The sequence below is a fragment of the Mercenaria mercenaria genome, chromosome 17 (assembly GCF_021730395.1).
Source record: "Mercenaria mercenaria strain notata chromosome 17, MADL_Memer_1, whole genome shotgun sequence".
Classification (NCBI taxonomy): domain Eukaryota; kingdom Metazoa; phylum Mollusca; class Bivalvia; order Venerida; family Veneridae; genus Mercenaria; species Mercenaria mercenaria.
The window spans coordinates 31,080,650-31,105,165 of record NC_069377.1 but is presented as its reverse complement, the minus strand read 5'-3'; the positions used below and the strand labels follow the sequence as shown (position 1 = coordinate 31,105,165).

The 24,516-nt window shown below is 36.0% G+C and overlaps 1 protein-coding gene across 1 annotated transcript in view; it reads left to right on the top strand.

Moving 5' to 3' along the window:
* The first annotated feature begins 1,088 nt into the window (after positions 1–1,088).
* Positions 1,089–24,516, top strand: part of LOC128549882 (uncharacterized) — a 31,522-nt gene continuing 8,094 nt past the window's right edge. The window contains exons 1-8 of the mRNA XM_053527574.1: positions 1,089–1,380; positions 8,447–8,648; positions 9,728–12,707; positions 13,156–13,312; positions 17,585–17,774; positions 18,758–18,851; positions 19,461–19,616; positions 21,612–21,718. Of these exons, the coding sequence (XP_053383549.1) occupies positions 1,108–1,380; positions 8,447–8,648; positions 9,728–12,707; positions 13,156–13,312; positions 17,585–17,774; positions 18,758–18,851; positions 19,461–19,616; positions 21,612–21,718 (4,159 nt within the window). The 5' untranslated portion in view covers positions 1,089–1,107. The remainder of the gene's footprint in view (positions 1,381–8,446; positions 8,649–9,727; positions 12,708–13,155; positions 13,313–17,584; positions 17,775–18,757; positions 18,852–19,460; positions 19,617–21,611; positions 21,719–24,516) is intronic.

The window sequence follows — 24,516 nt, the reverse complement described above, 5'->3', positions numbered from 1 at the left end:
ACATCCACTTATGAGGTGTATTTTGACCAATCTCTACCTGGTAAAGATTTTTGTGTGGACTTAAAATTTTTTTTTGGATTTTTTTTTTTTTTTTTTTTTTTTTTTTTTAAAGATTATCTTCCCTTAGTTGTTACTATAAATAACTTATATTGTAACTTTTTTATAATTGACCGTAGGGAAAAAACAAGACCACTTTTCTGTGGTACAACATGACTTACAATGATTACTAAACAACCACAAAATTAAAATTCCATTTGCAAATACAGGTGCTAGAGTAAAGAAATCTGCTGTGACGGGCGTATATTGTGACATTCTGGCACTCTTGTTCAATATGATAATTATTGTCAAGCATTTATAGAGAAACAGATTCTGGAAATTTCCTGTCGTTGGTTTTGCTTGAAAAAAAAATATTACGGCTACATCTTAATAAGGTTAGTATATATCATAACATAACAGTTTTTCTGAGCATCATTTCTTTCAACATTTAGGTATTGGAAACTGTTTAAGAAAAGTGCCAGATTGATTCTGTGTAGTGTATATAAATTGTAACTTCAATATGTTTCTTTAAACATTATCAATCAACTGTCATTAAAATATCAAAGATTACTTTTAAGCAGGTGTTAATGTTTCTTTTGTGATGATCAATCAATTATCATAACAAATTTAATATATCAAGATTACTTTAAACTTGAACTTAGAAATGTGTGACACAAATCATTATCACTTTTGTATTATTACAGCTATAAAGTTTGATTTATGCAACAATCAGCAAGATTTTAGACTCACAATTATTAAATAAAATAATTAAAGATATGAAAAAAGTTGTAAAAAATATATAAACCTTGGACTTTACACCTCCATTTTGGGAGGAGTAATGTCTCAGGTTTGGGAGGTGTAAAGTCCCAGGGTGTATTGTCCCGGAGGTGTAAAGACCTGAATTCCATGCAATATGTTTCACGATATCTATACCATTTCCGAAAATCATAGCTTTCTACTTTCGGTTTGAAAATCTACTTTCGATTTCGACCTTCAGACTGGTTCGAAAATTTCGTCAGCAAAAAAAGATACCTTTCATATTTATATGTAAACTCAGTCTTAATTTACAAAATGGCCGACAAAGAGTTGCAAGAGCGAATTTTAAGATTCCTAAATGGAAAACCAAAGAAGACAGAGGCTGCCGCAAAAATTATACAAGCTCTTCGTGTGCCAAAAAAATCTTTAAACAATCAGTTGTACAAATTACAGCGTGAAGGTCGAGTAATCAAAGTTGAGGAGTCCCCACCTGTTTGGGCTGTACAATCGGGAGCGTCAGTGACTGCACTGGCCCCAAGAACAACCAGATCAAGACGTAAATCTGATAACGCCGAGAAAAATACAGAGGTTACTGTCAAGTTTGTTCATCATGTGTTAAAGTGTCAGCATTGTGGCATGTATGAGTATTTTACCGAAGGCACTTTCTGTTTCACAGATTGCTAATCAGCCAAAAAATTGAGTAGTCACAAGTCTATTACACAGTCTACTTCAGTAGTGGCTAGTCAGTGATTTTTTTTATAAAAATTGTGAATGGGTACAGTACCAGAAAAAATTGTGAAAATTAGCATTGTTTTTCTCGAAATTGTGAATTTATTCCCCCTTAATTGTGAATTGTTTAACAGGCTGGTAACATTGCCCGATCGGGCTTACGACATAAAAAGTAATATTTCTTGAAAAATAATAAAGGCATTTCTTTCAAACTTGGTCCATTTATTAAGCATAACAAATGATACAAATTAGAATTAAAATTAACTTGGTTGCCTTCAGTTTTGGTAGAATTATTTCCCCTTTTCCGATTTTTATGACGCATAATCTTTGAAGTCCAAAACAATGTGTTCTAATGCTAAGTTTAAAACAAAAAAAGGGTTAAATGGCTTTCTAATTCTCTAAATTATTGCGCTAGTACATGAATGTATACATTTTACTCTGCTTTCACTTAGAACATAAAAGAGAAATGTTAGTTCTAAAAAAATGCTCGTACATATGGACTAAGAAAAAAGTATTTACCCTAAATATTCAGAATAAAGGTATTGGCGCACAAGTTTAGAGCAATAGAAAGCCATTGAACCTTTTCTGTTTTAAACATTGCATTAAAACATAACTTTTTAAGACTTCAAAAATTATGCATCATAAAAATCTGAAAAAGGGAAGTAATTCTAACAAAACTGAAGGTAACAAAGTTATTTCTATCTTGATAAGCATCATATGTTATGCATAATAAATGGACCAGGTTTGAAAGAAATATCTTCATTATTTTTCAAAAAATATTACTTTTTATGTCGTAAGCCCGATCGGGCAATGTTACCAGCCTGTTTAATACTAAATGTGAATCAAAATGTTTAATGATTTTAACGATTTGTACCCAAAGGCACTATGGCTTATGAATTAACATTCAAGAGTCGATAATATAGGGTGACGAACATGTAACGAATCCTGATTAATAGTGCGCAAATCCTCGCAAAAGTCGCTAACAAACTTCTTTAAAGCTTTTCAATGCTTTTTTTACGTTTTTCTTAAAGTTAGACTACTATTTTTAGAGATTTTCACTCCAATCATTTAAATGTAAATGACCCATTTTGAAAATTGTGAAAGACCGTTTGCAATTGTGAACAGGTCTGATATTCGATACCACTTTAAGTATAAAGGAAAAAAATAGCTGCTTGTGCACATATCCGTTAGTGGGTCTGTGTAGCAGCTCCTATTAAAATTCCAGAGCGCTTTTGGCACTGTAATATTTCCAAAATTCGTCAAAATATGTTTGGAACTTCCTTGTGAAAAACAGTTACAAGGAAATTTGAGAATTAAATTTCAGTCACACAATGATGGTGTTAAACAGGCGCATGAAAATTGCTTTGTAAAGACCAGTCCTAGATTAACTTATCCATTTATTGATTGCATTTTTAGCCCACCATCATCAGATGGTGGGCTATTCAAATCACTCTGCATCCGTGGTCCGTCATTCCGTCTGTCCTTCCGTTAACAATTTCTCGTTATCGCATCTCCTCAGAAACTACCAAGGGGATTTTGACCAAACTTTGTCAGAATGATGTATTGATACCCTAGTTCTGTCCCCCTGACAGTCAGTCTGGTTCAACAATTTTTGAATGAGTTATGGCCCTTTGTTTATTTCTATAATTTACATAGATTTATATGGGGAAAAACTTTGAAAATCTTCTTGTCCAAAACCACAGAGCCTAGGGCTTTGATATTTGGTATGAAGCATCATCTAGTGGTCCTCTACCAAGATGATTCAAATTATTTCCCTTGGGTCTAATATGGCCCCGCATCGAGGGTCACATGGTTTATATAGACTTATATAGGGAAAAACTTTGAAAAACCTCTAGTTCAAAACCACAGGGCCTAGGGCTTTGATATTTTGTATGTGACATCATCTAGTGGTCTTCTACTAAGATTATTCAAATTACCCCCCTAGGGTCAAATATGGCCCCGCCCCGGGGGTCACATGTTTTACATAGACTTATATAGGGAAAAACTTTGAAAATCTTCTGGTCCAAACCACAAGGACTAGGGCTTTAGCATTTGTAATGTAGCATCATCTAGTGGTTCTCTACCAAGTTTGTTCAAATTATCCCACTAGGGTCAAATATGGCCCGGCCCTGGGGGTCACATGGTTCATATAGACTTGTATAGGGAAAAGCTTTTAAAATCTTCTTGTCAATAACCTACAACATTCAGATTTGGACCACATGTATGGTTTTGAGTGGCAAGATGAACCTTGACATGAGCTGACCTTGATTTTGACTTAGTGACCTACTTTCACATTTCTGTAGCTACAGCCTTCAAATTTGGGCCACGTGCATAGTTTTGTGCACTGAAAACAACTTTTACCTTGACATTGACCTAGTGACCTACTTTCACATTTTTGAAGGTACAGGCTTCAAATTTGGACCACATGCATAGTTTCGTGTTCTGAAATGAAATTTGACCTTGATTTTGACCTAGTGACCTACTTTCACATTTCTCAAGCTACAGCCTTCAAATTTGGACCACATGCATAGTTTTGTGTACCAAAACAAACCTTGACCTTTACATTGACCTAGTGACCTACTTTCACATTTTTGAAGGTACAGGCTTCAAATTTGGATCGCATGCATAATTCTGTGTTCCGAAATAAAATTTGACCTTGATTTTGACCTAGTGACCTACTTTCACATTTCTCGAGCTACAGCCTTCAAAATTGGACAACTTGCATAGTTTTGTGTGCCGAAATGAACTTTGACTAAGATTGACCTAGTGACCTACTTTCACATTTCTGTAGCTACAGGCTTCAAATTTAGACCACACGCATAGGAATCATCACGAAACAGACTTTGACCTTGACATTGACCTACTTTCACATTTTTGAAGGTACAGGCTTTAAATTTGGACCACATGCATAGATTTGTGTTCTCAAGTGTAATTTGACCTTTATTTTGGCCTAGTGACCAACTTTCACATTTCTCAAGCTACAGCCTTCAAATTTGGACCACTTGCATAGTTTTGTGTACCAACCTTAAGATTGACCTAGTGACCTGCTTTCAAATTTCTCAAACTACAGCCTTCAAACTTGATGCACATACATAGTTTTGTGTACAAAGAACTTTGTCCTTGAAATTGATCTAGTGACCTACTTTCACATTTCTCAAGCTACAGCTTTTGAATTTGGACCACATGCAAAGTGATGTGTACGGAAATGAAATTTGACCTTGAGCTAGTCATTAAGTCTTGAAATTTGGAACACTCAAAAATGGCACATTGGTGGGCACCAAGATCACTCTGTGATCTCTTATTACAACATATAAGTATGCCAGTCTGGATATAAAGGTATTTTATCCCCATATATGATATAATATAAGTATTGACATATATTCACCAGATTATTTCCCATACTGTGCAGTCAGATCAAATGGATATCTTTAGTTTTCATTCTTCATAAAAGAGTATGTTTTTTAGCCCACATTCATCAGACGCTATTCTGCGTCTGTGGACCGTCGTCCTTCCGTTAACAATTTCTCGTTATTGCATCTCCTCAGAAACTACATGGGGGATTTTGACCAAACTTTGTCAGAATGATGTATTGATACCCTAGTTGTGTCCACCTGAAAATCAGACTGGTTCAGCAATTCTTTAGTGAGTTATGGCCCTTTGTTTTTATAATAATTTACATAGATTTATATGGGGAAAAACTTTGAAAATCTTCTTGTCCAAAACCACAGGGCTTAGGACTTTGATATTTGGTATGTAGCATCATCTAGCGGTCCTCTACCAAGATTGTCCAAATTATTTCTCTAGGGTCAAATATTGCCCCGCCCGGGTGGTCACATAATTTATATAGACTTATATAGGGAAAAACTTCAAAAATCTTCTTGTCATAACCTACATCATTCAAATTTGGACCTTATGTATAGTTTTGAGTGGCCAGATGAACCTTGACATGAGTTGACCTTGATCTTGACCAAGTGACCTACTTTCACATTTCTGTAGCTACAGCCTTCAAATTTGGACCACATGCATAGGTTTGTGTACCGAAATAAACTTTGACATTGACCTAGTGACCTACTTTCACATTTAATTTGGACCACATGCATAGTTTTGTGTTCAGAAATGAAATTTGACCTTGATTTTGACCTAATGACCTACTTCCACATTTCTCAAGCTACAGCCTTCAAATTTGGACCATGTGCATAGTTTTGTGTATCGAAATAAACTTTGACCTTGAGATTGACCTAGTGGCCTACTTTCACATTTCTGTAGGTACAGTCTTCAAATTTGGACCACATGTATAGGTTTGTGTACAGAAATAAACTTTGGCATTGACCTAGTGACCTACTTTCACATTTTAGAAGGTACAGGCTTCAGATTTGGACCACATGCATAGTTTTGTGTTCCGAAATGAAATTTGACCTTGATTTTGACCAAGTGACCTACTTTTACAATTCTTAATCTACAGCCTTCAGATTTGGACCACATGCATAGCTTTGTGTACCGAAATGAACTTTGACCTTTAGATTGACCTAGTGACCTACTTTCACATTTCTCGAGCTACAGGCTTCAAATTTGGACCACTTGCATAGTTTCGTGTTCTGAATTGAAATTTGACCTTGATTTTTATCTAGTTCCTACTTTCACATTTCTCAAGGTACAGCCTTCAGATTTGAAGCACTTGCATAGTTTTGTGTACAGAAATGAACTTTGACTTTGAAATTGATCTTGTGACCAACTTTCACATTTCTGATGCTACAGCTTCAAATTTGGACCACATGCATGGACCACATGCACAATTTTGTGTACCGAAATGAACTTTCACCTTGATTTTGACCTTGATCTAGTCTTGAAATTTGGAACATTCAAAAATTGCTCAATGGTGGGTGCCAAGATCACTCCCTGCTTGCATAATTTATGTATTTTCTATGATAAAAATAGCTTGTAGTCCTGATTTAAGGTGGCAACTTCCATTTGCAAAGGGGTTTCAATTCCATTGCATAATAATTAAAGTCCTTGTCTATTTTCCACATTTCGTCATTTATATTAAAACAAGAGATCAGAAACCCCTTTGCAAATGGAAGTTGCCGCTTTAAATCAGGACTACAAGCTATTTTTATCATAGAAAATACATAAATTATGCAAGCAGGGAATCAAGGGTTTTTATTTTTATAAGTCAGTAACTTAAATGACATAACCACCTCGATAGCCTTGTGGTAGAGCATCTGATTTGAGTGCAGAAGGTCGTGGGTTCGATCCCCTTCTGCATCATACCAAAGACGTGAAAAATGGTACTAGTAGCTCCCTTGCTTGGTGCTCAGCATTAAAGGGAAACTGGCCTCTTCTCTGATACCCTCATGGCAACAGATTCCATCAGGAATGAGGTGTCGAGGGTGATTAAAATAAGTTGTAGAACTTACTCCACAATCACCTAAAATAAATTGAGCCGCACCATGAGAAAACCAACATAGTGGCTTAGCGACCAGCATGGATCCAGACCAGCCTGCGCATCCGCGCAGTCTGGTCAGGATCCATGCCGTTCGCCTTCAAAGCCTATTGCAATTAGAGAAATCGTTAGCAAACAGCATGGATCCTGACCAGACTGCGCAGATGCGCAGGCTGGTCTAGATCCATGCTGGTCGCAAAGCCACTATGTTGATTTTCTCATGGTGTGGCTAAATTAGTATAAACTAATGGCATTTGTTTTTAGTGGATAATTATACACACAGGTCATAGCTTTATGTTAAGGTGTATGTTTATACAAAATATAAACAACATTGGAACCGCCTGATCTGATAAAGCTATTGCCAATGTGATATTATATAAATATCATATGGCAGCATGTGTGACATTGATATTGTCAACCCGAAGGCAGAATGTCACCCGAGGCAAAAGCCAAGTGGTAACATTCTGTTTCGAGAGTTGACAATATCAATGTCACACAAAAAAGTCATGCTGTCATGTGATATTTATTTTATCATACTGAACAAAATTAAGTATATAATTAAAATATGTTATTTTATTCATTTAAATCATCAGTCTCATCTTTTTAACATCCTCATAAGCAAGTTCAACAAAGTAAACAAAATATAATATAACACAATATGTGTACAAGGGAGGCAATCATTTCATGATTTGGCTAAAATATAGAAGCAGTTATTTGCCCTTATACATGTATGACATTCAAAATGTCAGCCCGGTGGCATAACCTGACAGTCACTTTCGCTTGGTCATGTGACAAAAAGTTTGATAATGTTTTTGATACTAGTAAAATATCTCTTTCTCGGGTAATGGGATTTTATCATTGTAGACAAAAGTGAGGTATGATAAACTTAAAATATTTTAACACAGTCCCCTAGAAGAGTTAGAATCAGTAACAGTTACAATCATGTAAATTGTCTGGTGCTTGTATAATTTACAGATTATCTTTTTGTGTTAAAGAGAAGTAACATGTAGATTACTGTTAACGTCACAGCAAGGTATAATTCAGTTAATTAATCTTTGAAATTCAGTATAAGGTTAGCGCCTGGCAGGGTTTCTTTTCGGCCATTTTTATAGCCGTTATTCGGCTATATTCCTAATGCAAAAAGTATGTATTTTTCCGAAAATGAGTGCAAAAATTCACAATCTACATTCTGAAAAAAATTTCATCAAAATTGCACAAACATTGACCAAATTATGGACAATTTTGTTATGGAAGTATGTTTAAGAGGTTGTGCAATGTGAAACAAGTGTATGAGAAGTGCTTAAACACATCCTTACTATATCCTATGGGACTAAAAATATTTCCCAATTTGGAACATTTATCCGTCAAAATTCCCAATTTTTGGGGTATAGGCTATGTTTCCAAATTAGCTAGAAAAAACCCTGCCTGGTAATAAGTTGATTATATCCTATCATGTAGAAATAATGGAACACGTAATTTTTGCAGGGAGATCAGGAACTTGAAAGAAAGATTCTAGAATTTTTAAGAGGGAGGTCAAAGCCGAGCAAGTCACTTGACATCGCCAAGGGAACAGGTCATTCTAGAGCCAGTGATGTGAACACGACTCTGTACAAAATGCTGGAGAAGGGTTTGATTGACAAAGTATCAGAGAAACCACCAACATGGAGAGCTACTGCAGGAGGGGCAGGTAAAGCTGAATATAGTGATGAAATCGGGAGGTTGGAGACATTTTGCCTACTGTGAAATCATCTTTAAAATTTTGTGGGCATAAAATTTTGTGATTTTGAACAAAATGGCTATTTTGAGGGAATCTGAATTCATGGTTTTCAGTTTTTGAAGATAAACTAAATGGAGGATATTACTTTCAGGAGTGTCTTTTCATATTGAATTTATTAAACAAGCTGAATGAAATAATAAAATGCGAGGCTGTGCCGAGTATTATATTAATTCTATTCAACGCGTTTATTGAAGTCAATGTGGAAGGTCACATATGTAATATTCATTTTGTCACATGTTAGCTTTTTCTGCCAAAACATAAAATTCTACTTTCTTTAATTATTATAAACAAGTCAGTTTGACCAACATCTCCGGTACTTTAAACAACATAGACCTCGAAGCTTTATTACACTAGTGTATTATAGAATGTATGTAACGGCTTTATTTCACTCCTGCAGTGTCAAACATGTGATACTGTAAAATCATTTAATTTCATGGGCATGAAATTTCGTGGTTTAGGTCAAAACGGCTATTTTGTGGGGATATGAATTCGTGGATTTCAACTTCTGAACATAAAATGAATGGGAATTTTACTTGTTCGTTGGAATTAAATTTGCGTTAATTGACTCATTTACAAAATAAACGAAAATTAGTCCCCCACAAATATTAATGATGTCACAGTAAATGGAAGTTTGTTGTTTGTTGGGATTTAATTTTGTCGATTGACACTACCACAGTACTCATGAAAGTTTGAATATTATAATTTACATGAATAGTGATGGTTTTACAGTATTTGAACTGTGCAGGTCATAAAAAGTTACGGTGGAATTTTTGAAGTCAGTGTTTTAACATTCCATAAAAAAATTAAAGCATTTGGAACACATAACTGTATCTTTTTTCAGTTGTTTATTACCTATGTATTCCTAAAATATTGTAACAATTTGAAAAGGTGAAGTCAATACAAATTAGTGCTTGAATGAATTATTAACATAACCCAAATGAACAAGATTGTAGTTTCTCCTGTTCAAAAATTTTCATTTACAATTTCAGGTGCCAGAGCCATTGAGTTCAAGCCATCAGCCAACAGTTACCCTGAGGACAGTTACCCTACAGACAGTTACAGTGTGGACAGTTACCCTGCAGACAATTATCTTCCTGGAGGTCAAGGTATTCCAGTCTTTCAGGATACTGAACTCTTCAAGACCGAGCCGCAGTTTGAATCTGATGCATCTGAAGTATATACAACTGTGCAAGAAAAAAACGAAGATGATGATAGTGAAAGTGAGAATGAAAAAAGCAGTCAGAGATTTATAGAAAATGAAGATGAAAAAGATTTTGAAACTGAACATCCTGAAAGAAATTTAGATGGAGATAATTTATCTGTCAGTGCAGGTTATAGAGAGGAGGATATTTCAACACAAGGATCATATAAAATGTTTGAAGGATATGGAGATTCTAGTGTGTCTAGGAATTGTGCTGATTGGAATGAAGCCACTGAAGATGATTCTCTTGAATGTGATGGCGAAGATCACATTAAACAAGAACAAGGAACTGGAGAAAGTATGGAAATGTCAAGTTCAGGGGCAAATTCTGTGAACAGGGAAGGTGATCAAAGTGGTACAGTGTTAGGTCACACAGGTAATTTAGCAGAAGAAAATAATGAGCTTGTTTCCATGGAAGAAGATAATGGGAGTACAAGAAACCAACTTGTACATGAAGCTCCTGAGTTTGATAGAGAGTATGTGAAGAAACCAAAAACATTCAGAGATGTGTTTAGATTAGATGACCCAATGTCTGATGACACTAGTAGCTCTTTTGATAGTGCAAAAGAAATTGATGCTGAACTAAAAACAGAAGATGATAGTAATGACAGTCGGAATGTTAAAGATTTTGCAATGTGTTGCAGTGAAACTGATACTTCATCTGAAAATAAAGATGAGAAAAGCACTCCAGAAATATCTGCTGTTTCAGTAGAAAGAGCTACACCAGAGCAGACTAAAGTGTCAAGGGAATGGAACACTCCTCAGATATTAGATGAAGTGCTTGATTTACAAGAAGATTTGACAGGTTCAGCTGCAGAAACAGAAAATCCTGCATTAGGTGAAGGTGAAGATGCTGAATATGGTGATTCAGAAGCAGTTGAGTCTTCTGCAGTAACTGAACATGCATTAGAAGCAAAGGATGAAATTAGTCAGGTAGAGATGAATGATAGTTTTGGAAAACAAGTGGAAGGGAATGAAGAAATGACTGATGAGAATGATCAGGATATGAAATCAAATGACAGTGACATGGAAGACTGTGATAAAGTTCTAAAAGTTCTTCAAGAACTTAAAGGTATTGCACAATTTGTGCTTAAAAGAAAGACAGATATACCTCCAGAACATTTAGATGAGGTTTTACAGAAATGTTTGTCCTTGAACTATGTGTCAGGCAGTTCCAAATTGTGGAAAATTACAGATGAAGGACTTGATTACATTAGCAAGAAAATGGGAGACAGTAACATTTTGAAAGAAACTGAAACATACACTCTACCTGAAAGAAAAGTTAAGCCTACGTTTAAAGGTCCCCCACCATCACCAATGGCACTGTTGAAAAAGGATGAAAGAAATGTCAGTGGAAATAGTGGTATGGGTGATAGTGTGAGTAAACAAACTGTTAGATCATCACCTTCAGTTTTTACATCTCATAGTCCAAATTCTTTATTCAAGCCACCACCAGCAAAAATTAGTAAAACTACATCTGCAGGTGTCATTTCAGCTGAATCTAACAGTGGACCACAGTCATTATTGTCAATTCAGTTTGATTCAAACACAGCTAAATTTGCACAGAAGCCAGGAGGTTTAAACCAAGGTTCAAGTCAAGGAACACCACAGCCTTTAATGTCAGTAAAATTTGATTCAAGTCCAATGAATAAAACAAGAAATATACCACCTCAAAGTAGTTCAAATACAAACAAAGTTACTGATAATCAGGAAAAAGTTACAATGGTGCCAATGGAAACAAATATTCAGAAATTGGAGTTGAATTCAAATTTATGGGGAATTGGAGCAAACTCAAACACTATGAGTTCAGATGTTTACAATGTTAACACAAAATCACAAGTTTCAAATTCAGATTTTTCTGCGAACAAATTGTTTCCAAGTTCAATACAAAGGTCGTCACCTAAAGAAGCACTTGGATTTCAAAATTCAGTTAACCAGCGGTTGTCTTCTCCGCAGAATGCTAGAAAGACTGCGCCTGTGACACAAGAAGTACAAAAACGAGAAATACCCAGTAAATATGCTGATTATCCAAACCAGTCTACAAGTCTTCAGTGTTTAAAAAGCAAGACACAACCAAAATCTGTGAATAAATCAGTCCCCAGTTCTCAAAGTAAAAGTGCATTCAATAAAGGCCCACCACCATCACCTTTAGATATTTTATCAAAGGGGTTGAAGAAAACAGAAATTTCACCCCCAAGTAGCTATAAAGATAAAATATCAACAAGTCATCCTAGTGGTACATTTTCTACAATGTCTCAAACGTTGTCGAACAGAAGTACAGGAAGTTCAAATCAGTCAGCAGACAGCAAGTCTGTTTTTTCGTCCGGACAATTTTCTCAGTCTGGTTCTCAAAATTACTTTTCTGGAAATAAATTTGAACAGACTGTAACTGTCAACCAGTCTAGTTTTACACAGTCTGGCTCAGTGTTTGGAAGTCAGAGTAGACAGACTGGTTTTCAAAGACCAGATTTAACTATGAACCAGTCTACTCTGCAAAGTTCAGCTGCGAGGCCTGCAACCAGAGGCCCGCCACCACCACCAGCTGTTAAGTTAGGCCTTCAGGCACCACAGTCTGCTCCAGTACCTGTATCAATATCAAAACCGGCACAAAATACTCCAAGACCAAACCTTGGTCTTGCACTCAATACTGAAAGTTTTAATGCTTTAAACAAAAATCCAGTCAGTGCCCTGATGGAGTATGCTCAGTCACGAAAGTTAGTAGCGCGAGTGGAAGTCATAAGTCAGAGGGGATCTTCCCATAAACCAACGTAAGTAGATAAATGCTGTCTTTTAGTCTTTAAAATGTTTTTTTACCATTCTGAGCATACTCCTGCACGAAATAATTCCAGAAGGGACAGCTGGAATCTTAAGCCACCATCAACATGATCAAAAACTGGAAAGTTGCCATATGACCTATACTTACCTTGATCTGACATTAAACGCAACAGAAACAGAAAAACATAACTTATGTATCTATTTATGGAAGATACTTCATAGAGGGGTTAAAAGAAATATAGTTTACATACTTAAGTATAATAATAAGTAACAGCCCTTTCATATTGACAGACATGTACTGTTATTTCTAACTTACCTTGTCAAGATGACAACATTTTATTGGTTACTTGCAGAACTTACGTTGCGTGTTTCAGTTGCAACTAAGAGTTAATATTAGATAAATTGTTTGATGATGATTTTTATTGTCTTGTTTCACTTTAGATTTGAGATGGCAGCTTTTGTAGGTAACCGGAAGTTCCCGTCAGTTAGCTGCCACAACAAGAAAGACGGTAGAAAAGAAGCATGTGATATTGCAATGAGACAGGTTGTAGCTGAAGGACAGTTCCAGGCAGAGAATGCTTCAGCACAAAATAATACAGTAAGACTTCTTGCCAAATTTTTAACCTTTACCCTGTTTAATTTCTCAGATGAACTGGTCCGTCATTCAGTTTGGGCAGCACCAATTATTATTCAAAGGGGTGTTCACTGAAAATTTACTGACTGAATAGTGAACAGTGCAGGTTTTGATTAGCCTGCATGGACGTGCAGGCCGATCTTGGTCTGCCCAGGTTGCAAAGGCAAAATCTCTTGCCGCCTTAGCAGGCTAAAGGTTAAATGCAAGCAGGCTTTGTAGCGTGACAAGAAAATAAGATTCACTAGTTGTAGGTACAGATGGGAATATCTGGCTTGAGGGTAACTGTTTGGTGACGAGGCTCTGCTGAGTTATTGCACTGTTACCCAAGAACCATGGGCACCTTAAATCAGTGATAAAATCTATTTCTTGTACGCCATATTCAGCAAATAATTTTGAAAATAAAATTAAAGGAATAACTCTATTTATAGCACTCTTACAGTACAGGGTGTTTCATAATATCTGTTACCATTTCGCTGTTTCAAATTTTTCAAAATATGGAATGTACTTTTAAATGAAAGTCACTAAGCGATAGGAGATATAATAAAGTTTTATTTGATACATAACATCAGCAGGTTTACTTAAAATGCACACCTCAGTGACCCTTCACAGAAAAGGTTCAGTTTTACAACATGTGCTCAAGATGACGTCCTCTCTAAAGACCTGACTGCTTTCGGTCGGCCGTTGTTATTGTTGTCTGTCAGTAACTGACCCTGACTGTTCAAACCTTTTAACTATTCTGTGCACTTGCATCTTGCTAAGTTTCTCATCCTCAGGATATCGTTTATGTATTGATCTAATGACTGTGATAGGTGAATAACTCTCATAATACAGCTTAACTACTTCTTTGACTTTTCTATGGGCAACGCCATCTTGAAAATATTACTTGTTTTGATGTTGTCGTTTATGACATGACGTCAATGTTTTTCTGTTATTTTTTACATTACGTAAAACTTCATTCTGTCTCCTATAGAATACTATATAACATGACTGCGTTATGTGTTACATGTACGTTTTATTGTCAAGCCCGCTTGTGGAAGCGAAGACATAGTTGTCCAAATGGCTGTTCGGTGTATGTGCGTCAGTGCGTGCATGCGTCCGTGCGTCCATCCGGATTTGTTTGTCCGGACCATAACTTTGACATGCATGGAGCAATCTCATTTATATTTGGCACAAATGTTAACCTCAGTGAGACGGAGTGTCATGCGCAAACCGCATGTTCCTATCTCAAAGGTCAAGGTCACACTTGGAGGTCAAAGGTTAAATTCAATAATGACTGTCCGGAGCATTTCTTCTTCATGCATGGAGGGATTTTGATGTAACTTGGCACAAATGTTCACAACCATGAACCAGGACCCTATGTCTAAGGTCAAGGTCACACTTAGAGGTCAAAGGTCAGATACAAGAATGACTTTGTCTAGAGCATATCTTTTTCATGCATGGAGGGATTTTGATGTAACTTGGCACAATTGTTCACCATCATGAGGCGGAGTGTCATGTGCAAGAACCTAGAATTACTTCCCTTTGTTGTTACTATAAATAGCTTATATTGTAACTTTTTTATTACTGGTCGTAGGGAAAAATCAAGACCACTTTTCTGTAGTACAATATGCATGTTACATCCAATTTTGAGGTGTATTTTGACCTATCTCTACTGGTAAGAATTTTTGTGTGGACTTAGATTTTTTTAAAGATTTACTTCCCTTTGTTGTTACTATAAATAACTTATATTGTAACTTTTGCAATCATTTTTTATTTGGCATAAATGTTTGCCTCAATGAGACAGGGTGTCATGTGCAACTCCTAGTCCTTTTGACAGCTGGCGGGCTCGACATGTTGCCTGTGGGCATCTAGTATTAGCTTGTAATGGTAACAAATATTATGAAACACCCTGTATAAATAAAAGTGTGGAAAATTTACGTCCTTAACCAGGAAATATGTCGTGATGTTTCAAGAGCAAATAATTTCTAGTTCTGGTTTTATTTTTTAATCTGCAAGGTAGCATTATGTATTTTTCATAAAATGACATGATATGAATTGACCAATATAGGTGGGCCGGTGGTCTAGTGGTAACACGCTTGACTGCCAATCCAGAGGTCCGGGGTTCGAATCCTGGTCCAGACACTGGAAATTTCTGAGATACTCTTGAGTGTCTCCCACCTAACTTAAAGGCCTGTACTGGTTCTTCCCAGGAAAGACGGCTTCGTGTGTATCGGTGCTATACAGTGGGCACGTTAAAGAACCAGACTGTCTATTCGCAAAGAGCTAGGCTAAGTTAGCCGGACAAGTCTGTATCTAAAAAGGATTTCTCTCTATCTGTTCTGGGGGCTTTATCTCAATCTGTCCATCTGGATGAGGATGAATTTCGCGCCCTGCTATGTGTAAAGCGCCTTTGAACGTGTTTATCATGAAAAGGGCGCTATATAAAACTGGTATAATAATTAGGGATGGGAACGAATATTCGGAAATCGGTCGAATATTCGAATATGAAAATCAAATTCGAATATTCGTAAATTATTGTATATTTTTGTTCAAAATAAGTATCATTGATTTTGGGCAATATGAGCATGCTAATTCTACAGAATAAAACCATGTCATGTTTGTTTATCGAGTATCCAAAGATGTCCAATTAACAAGAAAATAGCAATGCATAATTGGCAGGGGCCATCGTTACGGATTAACAGTTTGCAACAGGCGTCATTGTGTCAGATGCATGTCAAAAGATGTCCAATTAACAAGAAAATTGCAATACATAATTACCTGGGGTCATCGCTACAGATTAACAGTTTGTATTAGGCATAAATGTGATATCTTTTTATCTTTTATTCATTTTTATTGGCGCCTGTTTTATGTAACAAGTTGTAGAATTTTTTTTTTTCGAAAACAATACTAAACTTGTAGATATTGCCGATCTGTTCACAATATTTTTTACGACGTTTCAGACCATCCACAGAATCGGTTTTCATCCGCAATCGGCCGTATTCGAATTAACTTTTGAAGAACTTTATAATAAAATCAAGATAACATATGACTGATGCATAAGTTCATGTTGAAGGAGGTTTAAGTTTGCCTTACTTGCTTTTTACACGACGATTTTTACACGCCGATTAAAAATTTTCAAAATGGCGGCGGTAATACAACAGCGCGTCATGTGTTTAAATGGGACGACCTGCTATTTTTAGATAAAATTGCGACGGTCTAAATTATAATCGTTTTGATTTTTTGTATCATTTTGAAGCTAAAACACTGAATTAGTTAAATATGTTCATGATTATACTGACAGAATCGTGAAATAAAATGCTAGGATCGGCGGGTTTTGCTAAGTAGGATCGGGTTACCCGAAACAAACATTTTTGGCCTTATTACGTACGATGATCCACGCTGTAAACAAATGAATACGTTGTGTATATGCCAATCACTTAATAAGAATTTAAAGCTTCCATTAAAACAAACCGAATATTCGAATATATTCGAATATGGCAAACCGAATATTTGATTTTTCAGTATTCGTTCCCATCCCTAAGAATAATAATAATAATACTAAAAGATGAAAGGAACAATCAAGGTATTTAATTTTTATCAGGTTTTTACATTAAAAAAAAACAAACTTTATTCTACATGTTTTACATAAATGTAATTTGTTATACCTCATTAAAAGCACTAGAATTATCTTACACCTCTGATGTAAGTTGGAGTTTCCAGCAGGGATGAAAACACTTTTTAAAAAACATGTCTGGTGTGCAAAGAAATTTTGTTAACCTGTAGGAAGTTTCTTTTTTTGAGGAGGTTTTGATCTCAGAATGTATGGATATATTTTGTTGTAGTTGGGCTTAACTGAACAATGCTCATTTCAATAAATTATGTTCTATCTAAGTAGGCGTTGGAAGAGCTAGGCATATTCCTGTATGCTGTGACAAATAATTTATTTTGAAAACCAATAAAAAAAAGAATTTCCGGCCCTCTATGGCCAGATGGTAAAAGAGATTGACCTTGAATCACATGATCCTCCGTGTTGTTTGTACGAAACCGTGCATAGGGTGTAGAATTCTTCATGTGAGGAAGTTGTCCTGCAGGCTTACAGGAGGTCTGTTGTTCTACCCATTTGCCCACTCAAATTATGCCTGGAGGGGCACCTGAGATCTTCCTCTTTCATCAAGTGCTGAAAAAAGGTTGTCGTATGACCTCAGTTGTGTTGACGTGACCTCACCCCATCCTAAAAAAATGTTCGTTTTTTTTCAGACTACCGTCTCTCCGGTGCCATCGGCCAATATGACTCACTTTGATACCATAGCTGCACTGACCCATCGAGGTTTTACAGCCCTCGTGTCACAGATTACAGCCGAATCTTTCGCCGGCCGCAAAGTCATTGCTGGGCTTGTCATGAAGAGGTCAGCTGAAGACACCGGAGTTCTTATCAGTTTGGGAACAGGTAAGTCAAACTATTTCTGAAAAGGGAACCAGTCAATCTAGAAATTGTGTAAAAAAAATAGAAATAAGCCAATACGATTGTATTCAGTACAGTCACGATATTAAGTGAACATAATATTATGCAAATGAAATGAAACTTGTTCTCGTAAGAGTTTTTAAAAGGTTTGTTAAACCTAATAGCATACATGATACTTTGACATCATTAATATTCGTGGGGGACTAATTTTCTTGGAGTCTATGGTTGTGTCGATCTATAAAAATTAAATCCAAACAAACATTCATTTTATATAATTCACAAATTTGTATCCCCGCACAATTGCAGTTTTGGTAAAAACCTTGAAATTTCATGCTTATGAAATTAACTGATTCCACAGTATATAATTTCCATTGCTGTTTTGTAAGGGAGAAAATTTGGCAGACGATTTAACACAAAAGATCAATATGCTAAGTATAAACCTTACCTAAATTTTCATTGGCCTCTGTGGTGAAACGCTCTAGGTTGCTGACTCAGTCACTTTCTTTTCACCCCTGATAGTTGTAGCTTTATCATTGGTTGGCTACTGTTTTCTTTGGAATACAAAATAAAGTTCTCCATATGTGGCCACCATTGCCCATAGTAATACCTTGAGGGGCACAGGGGTCTTCTTTCACCATGAGAAATAGGGAAGAATGTATTCATATACAGTTCAACCTGTGTTAAAAAGCCAGGGATTAGCACAGTAAGGATGTTGAAGGCAGATGACTTGCTTAATACAGGTGACTATTAAAGCAGGTTCAACTGTACCTTCATAAATTTTACTTCAGGCATGTCATTTCTGTAATCCCCTTACCATAAACAAGATAACTTAAACAACATGATAAGAGGAAGTTGGCTATATAACAGTAATAATGACCTCATGCTTTTGAACGACCTGATCAAATTGAAATAACAACAACAACAATGTTCCTACTTATATACATGTACTCCTTTCACTGTTGTTACAGGTAACCGTTGTATCACTGGTCAACAGTTGAGTCTCCAAGGAAACACAGTAAATGATTCACATGCTGAAATTATTACCAGGCGTGGTTTTATCAGGTAAAATAGATTACCGTACTAACCATCTATTAGACAATCCTTCTGTGAGACGGGTTCCTTTAATTACTTCAAAATCAGTTAATTAGGTATGAATCACCATTTCTTGCTACTTTATTGTTGGTAAGAATAACCATAAAAATAATTCTATCGTAAAGTTGGTACCCATATACCTTAGCAAATCTGTGGCCAGCTTGACTTTAAAGTTCTTAAGAAAAAAAAAAGAAAAAAGTTATGATTTCCACAGCAAAGTTGCCATTTTCAGACTGACAATAGATTAGTCACTAGATATTCTCATAATAGTTTTTACCCTTAATCCTGCTAATTTTTCTAAAATGGACCAGTTGATCTTTCAATTTGGGTAGTACTATTCATTATTTGAAGGGATGTTCACTGAAAATTTACGGACTGAATAGGGAACAGTACAGACCATGATCAGCCTGCACAGACATGCAGGCTGAAATTGGTCTGCACTGGTCGCAAAGGCAGACTCGCTGCCAGCAGGCTAAAGGTTAAGCAGAAATGAAGTTTTTATTAGTATTAGATATTATTGAAATAATGTAATAAGAATAAGTTTGTTGAAAGATTATCATATTGTTGTTTGAAATTTAGGTTCCTGTACAAACGGCTAATGGAGTTTGACCCTAGTCGTCCTCATCCAATGTTTGAGAAGTCGCCTAGAGGGAAACTGCAAGTACGACCAAATATCACATTCCATTTGTACATTTCAACAGCACCCTGTGGAGACGGAGCTCTTTTCTCTCCAAGGTGAGTTTATTTTGTAGTAAACTACAAGTAGGACCATAATTTACATTCCATTTATTCATCTTGACAGCACTGTATAGTGACATAGCAATTTTCTGTCCAAGGTGAGTTTATTTTGTAGTAAACTACAAGTAGGACCATAATTTACATTCCATTTATTCATCTTGACAGCACTGTATAGTGACATAGCAATTTTCTGTCCAAGGTGAGTTTATTTTGTAGTAAACTACAAGTAGGACCATAATTTACATTCCATTTATTCATCTTGACAGCACTGTATAGTGACATAGCAATTTTCTGTCCATGGTGAGTTTATTTTGTAGTAAACTACAAGTAGGACCATAATTTACATTCCATTTATTCATCTTGACAGCACTGTATAGTGACATAGCAATTTTCTGTCCAAGGTGAGTTTATTTTGTAGTAAACTACAAGTAGGACCATAATTTACATTCCATTTATTCATCTTGACAGCACTGTATAGTGACATAGCAATTCTGTCCAAGGTGAGTTTATTTTGTAGTAAACTACAAGTAGAACCATAATTTACATTCCATTTATTCATCTTGACAGCACTGTATAGTGACATAGCAATTTTCTGTCCATGGTGAGTTTATTTTGTAGTAAACTACAAGTAGGACCATAATTTACATTCCATTTATTCATCTTGACAGCACTGTATAGTGACATAGCAATTTTCTGTCCATGGTGAGTTTATTTTGTAGTAAACTACAAGTAGGACCATAATTTACATTCCATTTATTCATCTTGACAGCACTGTATAGTGACATAGCAATTCTGTCCAAGGTGAGTTTATTTTGTAGTAAACTACAAGTAGGACCATAATTTACATTCCATTTATTCATCTTGACAGCACTGTATAGTGACATAGCAATTTTCTGTCCATGGTGAGTTTATTTTATAGTAAACTACAAGTAGGACCATAATTTACATTCCATTTATTCATCTTGACAGCACTGTATAGTGACATAGCAATTTTCTGTCCATGGTGAGTTTATTTTGTAGTAAACTACAAGTAGGACCATAATTTACATTCCATTTATTCATCTTGACAGCACTGTATAGTGACATAGCAATTTTCTGTCCATGGTGAGTTTATTTTGTAGTAAAGTAGAAATATGAGCATAGTTTTCATTTCATTGTACATTTCAACAGCACCCTGTGGTGACAAAGCTGTTTTTTCGAAGGTAAGTTTATTCCATAGTAAACTACAGGTACGACCTGATATTACATTCCGTTTGTACATGTTGACAGCTTTCTGTGGCGATAAGAGTTCTTTTCTTTCCAAGGTATGTTTGTTTTCTAATAAACTACAAATATGACCAAATATCAAGTTGCACAGCACCCTGTGGTGACGTAGCTCTGTTTTGTCCAAGATAAGTTTATTCTATAATAACCTACAATTACGGCCAAATATATGTAAAAAGTTGAAATCCACAAGTTAATATCCTTACAGAATAGCCGTCATGCCAAAACCACAAAATTAAATGAGTATAATAATGTTTTGGCTTGAAGCTTCTCAATAATTTCTAAAGTTTTGAGACATAAGAGTCAAAATAAGGTCAAGGGTTTTAGAAAATAAATTGTTCCAAACATACTAAAGCACCTTAACTAGAGGCCTGTACTGGTTCTTCCCAGGAAAGACGGCTTCGCGTGTATCGGTGCTATAAACCGAGAACGTTAAAGAACCAGACTGTCTATTCGAAAAGAGCTAGGCTAAGTTAGCCGGACACGTCTGTATCTGAAAAGTTTTCTCTGTCTGTTCTGGGGGCTTTATCTCACTCTGTTCCTCTAGTCAGATCGCTCTGTGTCTGTACTAGTAGAGGATGATTTTGCGCCCTGTGTGGCTGCAGTATATGTAAAGCGCCTTTGAACGTGTTTGTCATGAAAAGGGCGCTATATAAATCTGGTATAATAATAATAATATGTCAGAAATTTGTCATGGTGATACAGAATGCGATCATTTTCTGTTTATAGAGATGCTGAGTCATCAAAAGCTCCCATAGACTCTCGTATACGACCCCCGCACGAGCCTACTTTCTCCAGCAATGTACAGGGACTTCTTAGAACTAAAGTGGAAGGAGGTGAGAATTTTTCTCATAATTTTCAAAGCAAATTATGATCTAATAATAATATGACAATACAGCCATGATATACAAGTATCCCTCACTTTGCACAAGTTAATTATATTGTTTTTGCCCTGTCCGTCCGTCCGTACGTCACACTTAATTTCCGATCAATAACTGGAGAACCATTTGACCTAGAACCTTCAAACTTCATAGGATGGCAGGGCTTATGGAGTAGACGACCCTTATTGTTTTTGGGGTCACTCTGTCAAAGGTCAAGGTCACAGGGACCTGAACATTGAAAACCATTTCCGATCAATTACTTGAGAATCATTTGACCCAGAATGTTGAAACTTCATAGGATGATTGGTCATGCAGAGTAGATGACCCCTAATGATTTTGGGGTCACTCCGTTAAAGGTCAAGGTCAAAGGGGCCTGAACATGGAAAACCATTTCCGATCAATAACTTGAGAACCACTTGATGCAGAATGTTGAAACTTAATAGGATGATTGGTCATGCAGAGTAGATGACCCCTATTGATTTTGGGATCACTCTGTTAAAGGTCAAGGTCACGGGCCTGAACACGGAAAACCATTTCCGATCAATAACTTGAGAACCACTTAACCCAGAATGTTGAAAATTCATAGGATGATTGGTCATGCAGAGTAGATGACTCCTATTGATTTTAGGGTCACTCCGCTAAAGGTCAAGGTCACAGGGGCCTGATCACCTAAAAACCATTTCTGATCAATAACTTGAGAACCACTTGACCCAGAATGTTGAAACTTCATAGGATGATTGGATATGCATAGTTGATGACCCCTATTGATTTTGGGATCACTGTATTAAAGGTCAAGGTCACAGGGACCTGAACATGGAAAAACATTTCCGGTCAGTAACTTGAGAACTACTTGACCCAGAATTTTGAAACTTCATAGGATGATTGGACAGGCAGAGTAGATGACTCCTATTGAATTTGGAATCACTCTATTAAATGTCAAGGTCGCAGCAAACAGAGCATGGAAATCCATTTCCGTTTAGTTACTTGAGAACCATTTGACCCAGAATGTTGAAAATTCATAAGGTGATAAGACTTACAGAGGAGATGACCCCTATTGTTTTTTGGGTCACTCTATAAAAGGTCAAGGTTGCAACAAACAGAACATGGAAATCCATTTCCAGTCAATAACTTGAGAACCATTTGACCTAGAACCTTCAAATTTCATAGGGTGATAGAAGTTACAGAGTAGGTGACCCCTATTGTTTTTGGGGTCACACCATTAAAATTCAAGGTCACAGGGGGCTGAACAAAGAAAATTCTTTTCAATCAATACTTGAGAACCACTTGACCCAGAATGTTGAAACTATATAGGATGATTGGACATGCAGAGTAGATGACCCGTACTGACTTTGGGGTCACCCGATCAAAGGTCAAGATTACATGGGCTTGAACATGGAAAACAGTTTCCAGTTCATAACTTGAGAACCACTTAGCCCAGAATGTTGAAACTTTGTGGAATTATTGGACATGCCAAATAGATGATTCCTATTGCAGCCAGCCATCAGTGTCACAAAGACTTTTGCTCCAGTCCCCTATTGACTTCCTGCCTATATGACTATGCATCGGGGGAGACATGCGCTTTTCTACAAAAGCATCTTCTAGTTACTGAAGGCTTTAATATATGCACACAATAACAAAGTGAAAATATTACTGAATTAAGAGCCATAATATAATATTATGTAAAGTCATTAAAATTCGTAGGGGAATAATTTTCGTAGATTTCCTCATTACGTAAATAAACTGATTAAGTCCTAACAAACAAGTAAAATTTCTATTCATTTTATTTTCAAAATTTAAAATTCACGAGTTCATATCCACATGAAATATAGCCATTTTTGTCCAAACTGTGAAATTCCACGCCTGTGAAATTAAATGATTTTACAGTTAAGTGTTTTGAAGCAAAGTTATCAGATCTTGAGGCAGTATATACTTTTATGTAAGTTTCTAAGATCTTACTAGAGGGACCCCTTATCCTCTATGGTGTTTGACCAAGATCTTGTGACCATGTACATTAATTTTAGATATGGAAATTACAAAAGAAATGAATTTTCACTAGAATTGATGACAGGCAAAGGCAGAACTAACAGCAGTATTTATTTATGATTAAAAATGTTGTCACATATCTTTGTTGGACTTTGTTCCATGAATGTCGTTCATTACCCAATGAAGAACATTTAGACAATTCAGTAACTGGTATATAATCATGGAAATGTTAGTCAGATTGAGACTGAATATTTGTATTTGTATATCAGTGCCTCAGAAATATATCCAAACTCACATAATATGCAATCATAAAAGGTTGTAAGTGGCCGACACGTCCATTTTATTTTCAGTAAATATTTCTAAAACTGACCAAACAACTGGGCCGTAAATATTAAACAAATACAACCTTTTATTATTAACAAAATGTCATTGGGCTGAACAAACAGGTCGCACAACTATGATATTATGGTCAGGTTATGGCCCTTTCAATGCAGTTTCCCAATATAGATAGGTCATAGAAGGTCTTAAGTAACAGTTACAACCTTTTATTCTGGGCCATTAAAATAATTTCATTCTTTATTTTCAGTTTTTGATAAAAATCCCTGGTGTAAAAATTCAGAATGTTACTCTTATCGCACAATTTTGCCGTTCACATACAATATGTGCTTGTAAAATCTGTAAAGTTTTAAATCTTCAGTGAACTACTTGATTAAATTTATTGGGAATTTTTAACACACACTGTACTGTGAAATCATTTAATTTAGTTGGCA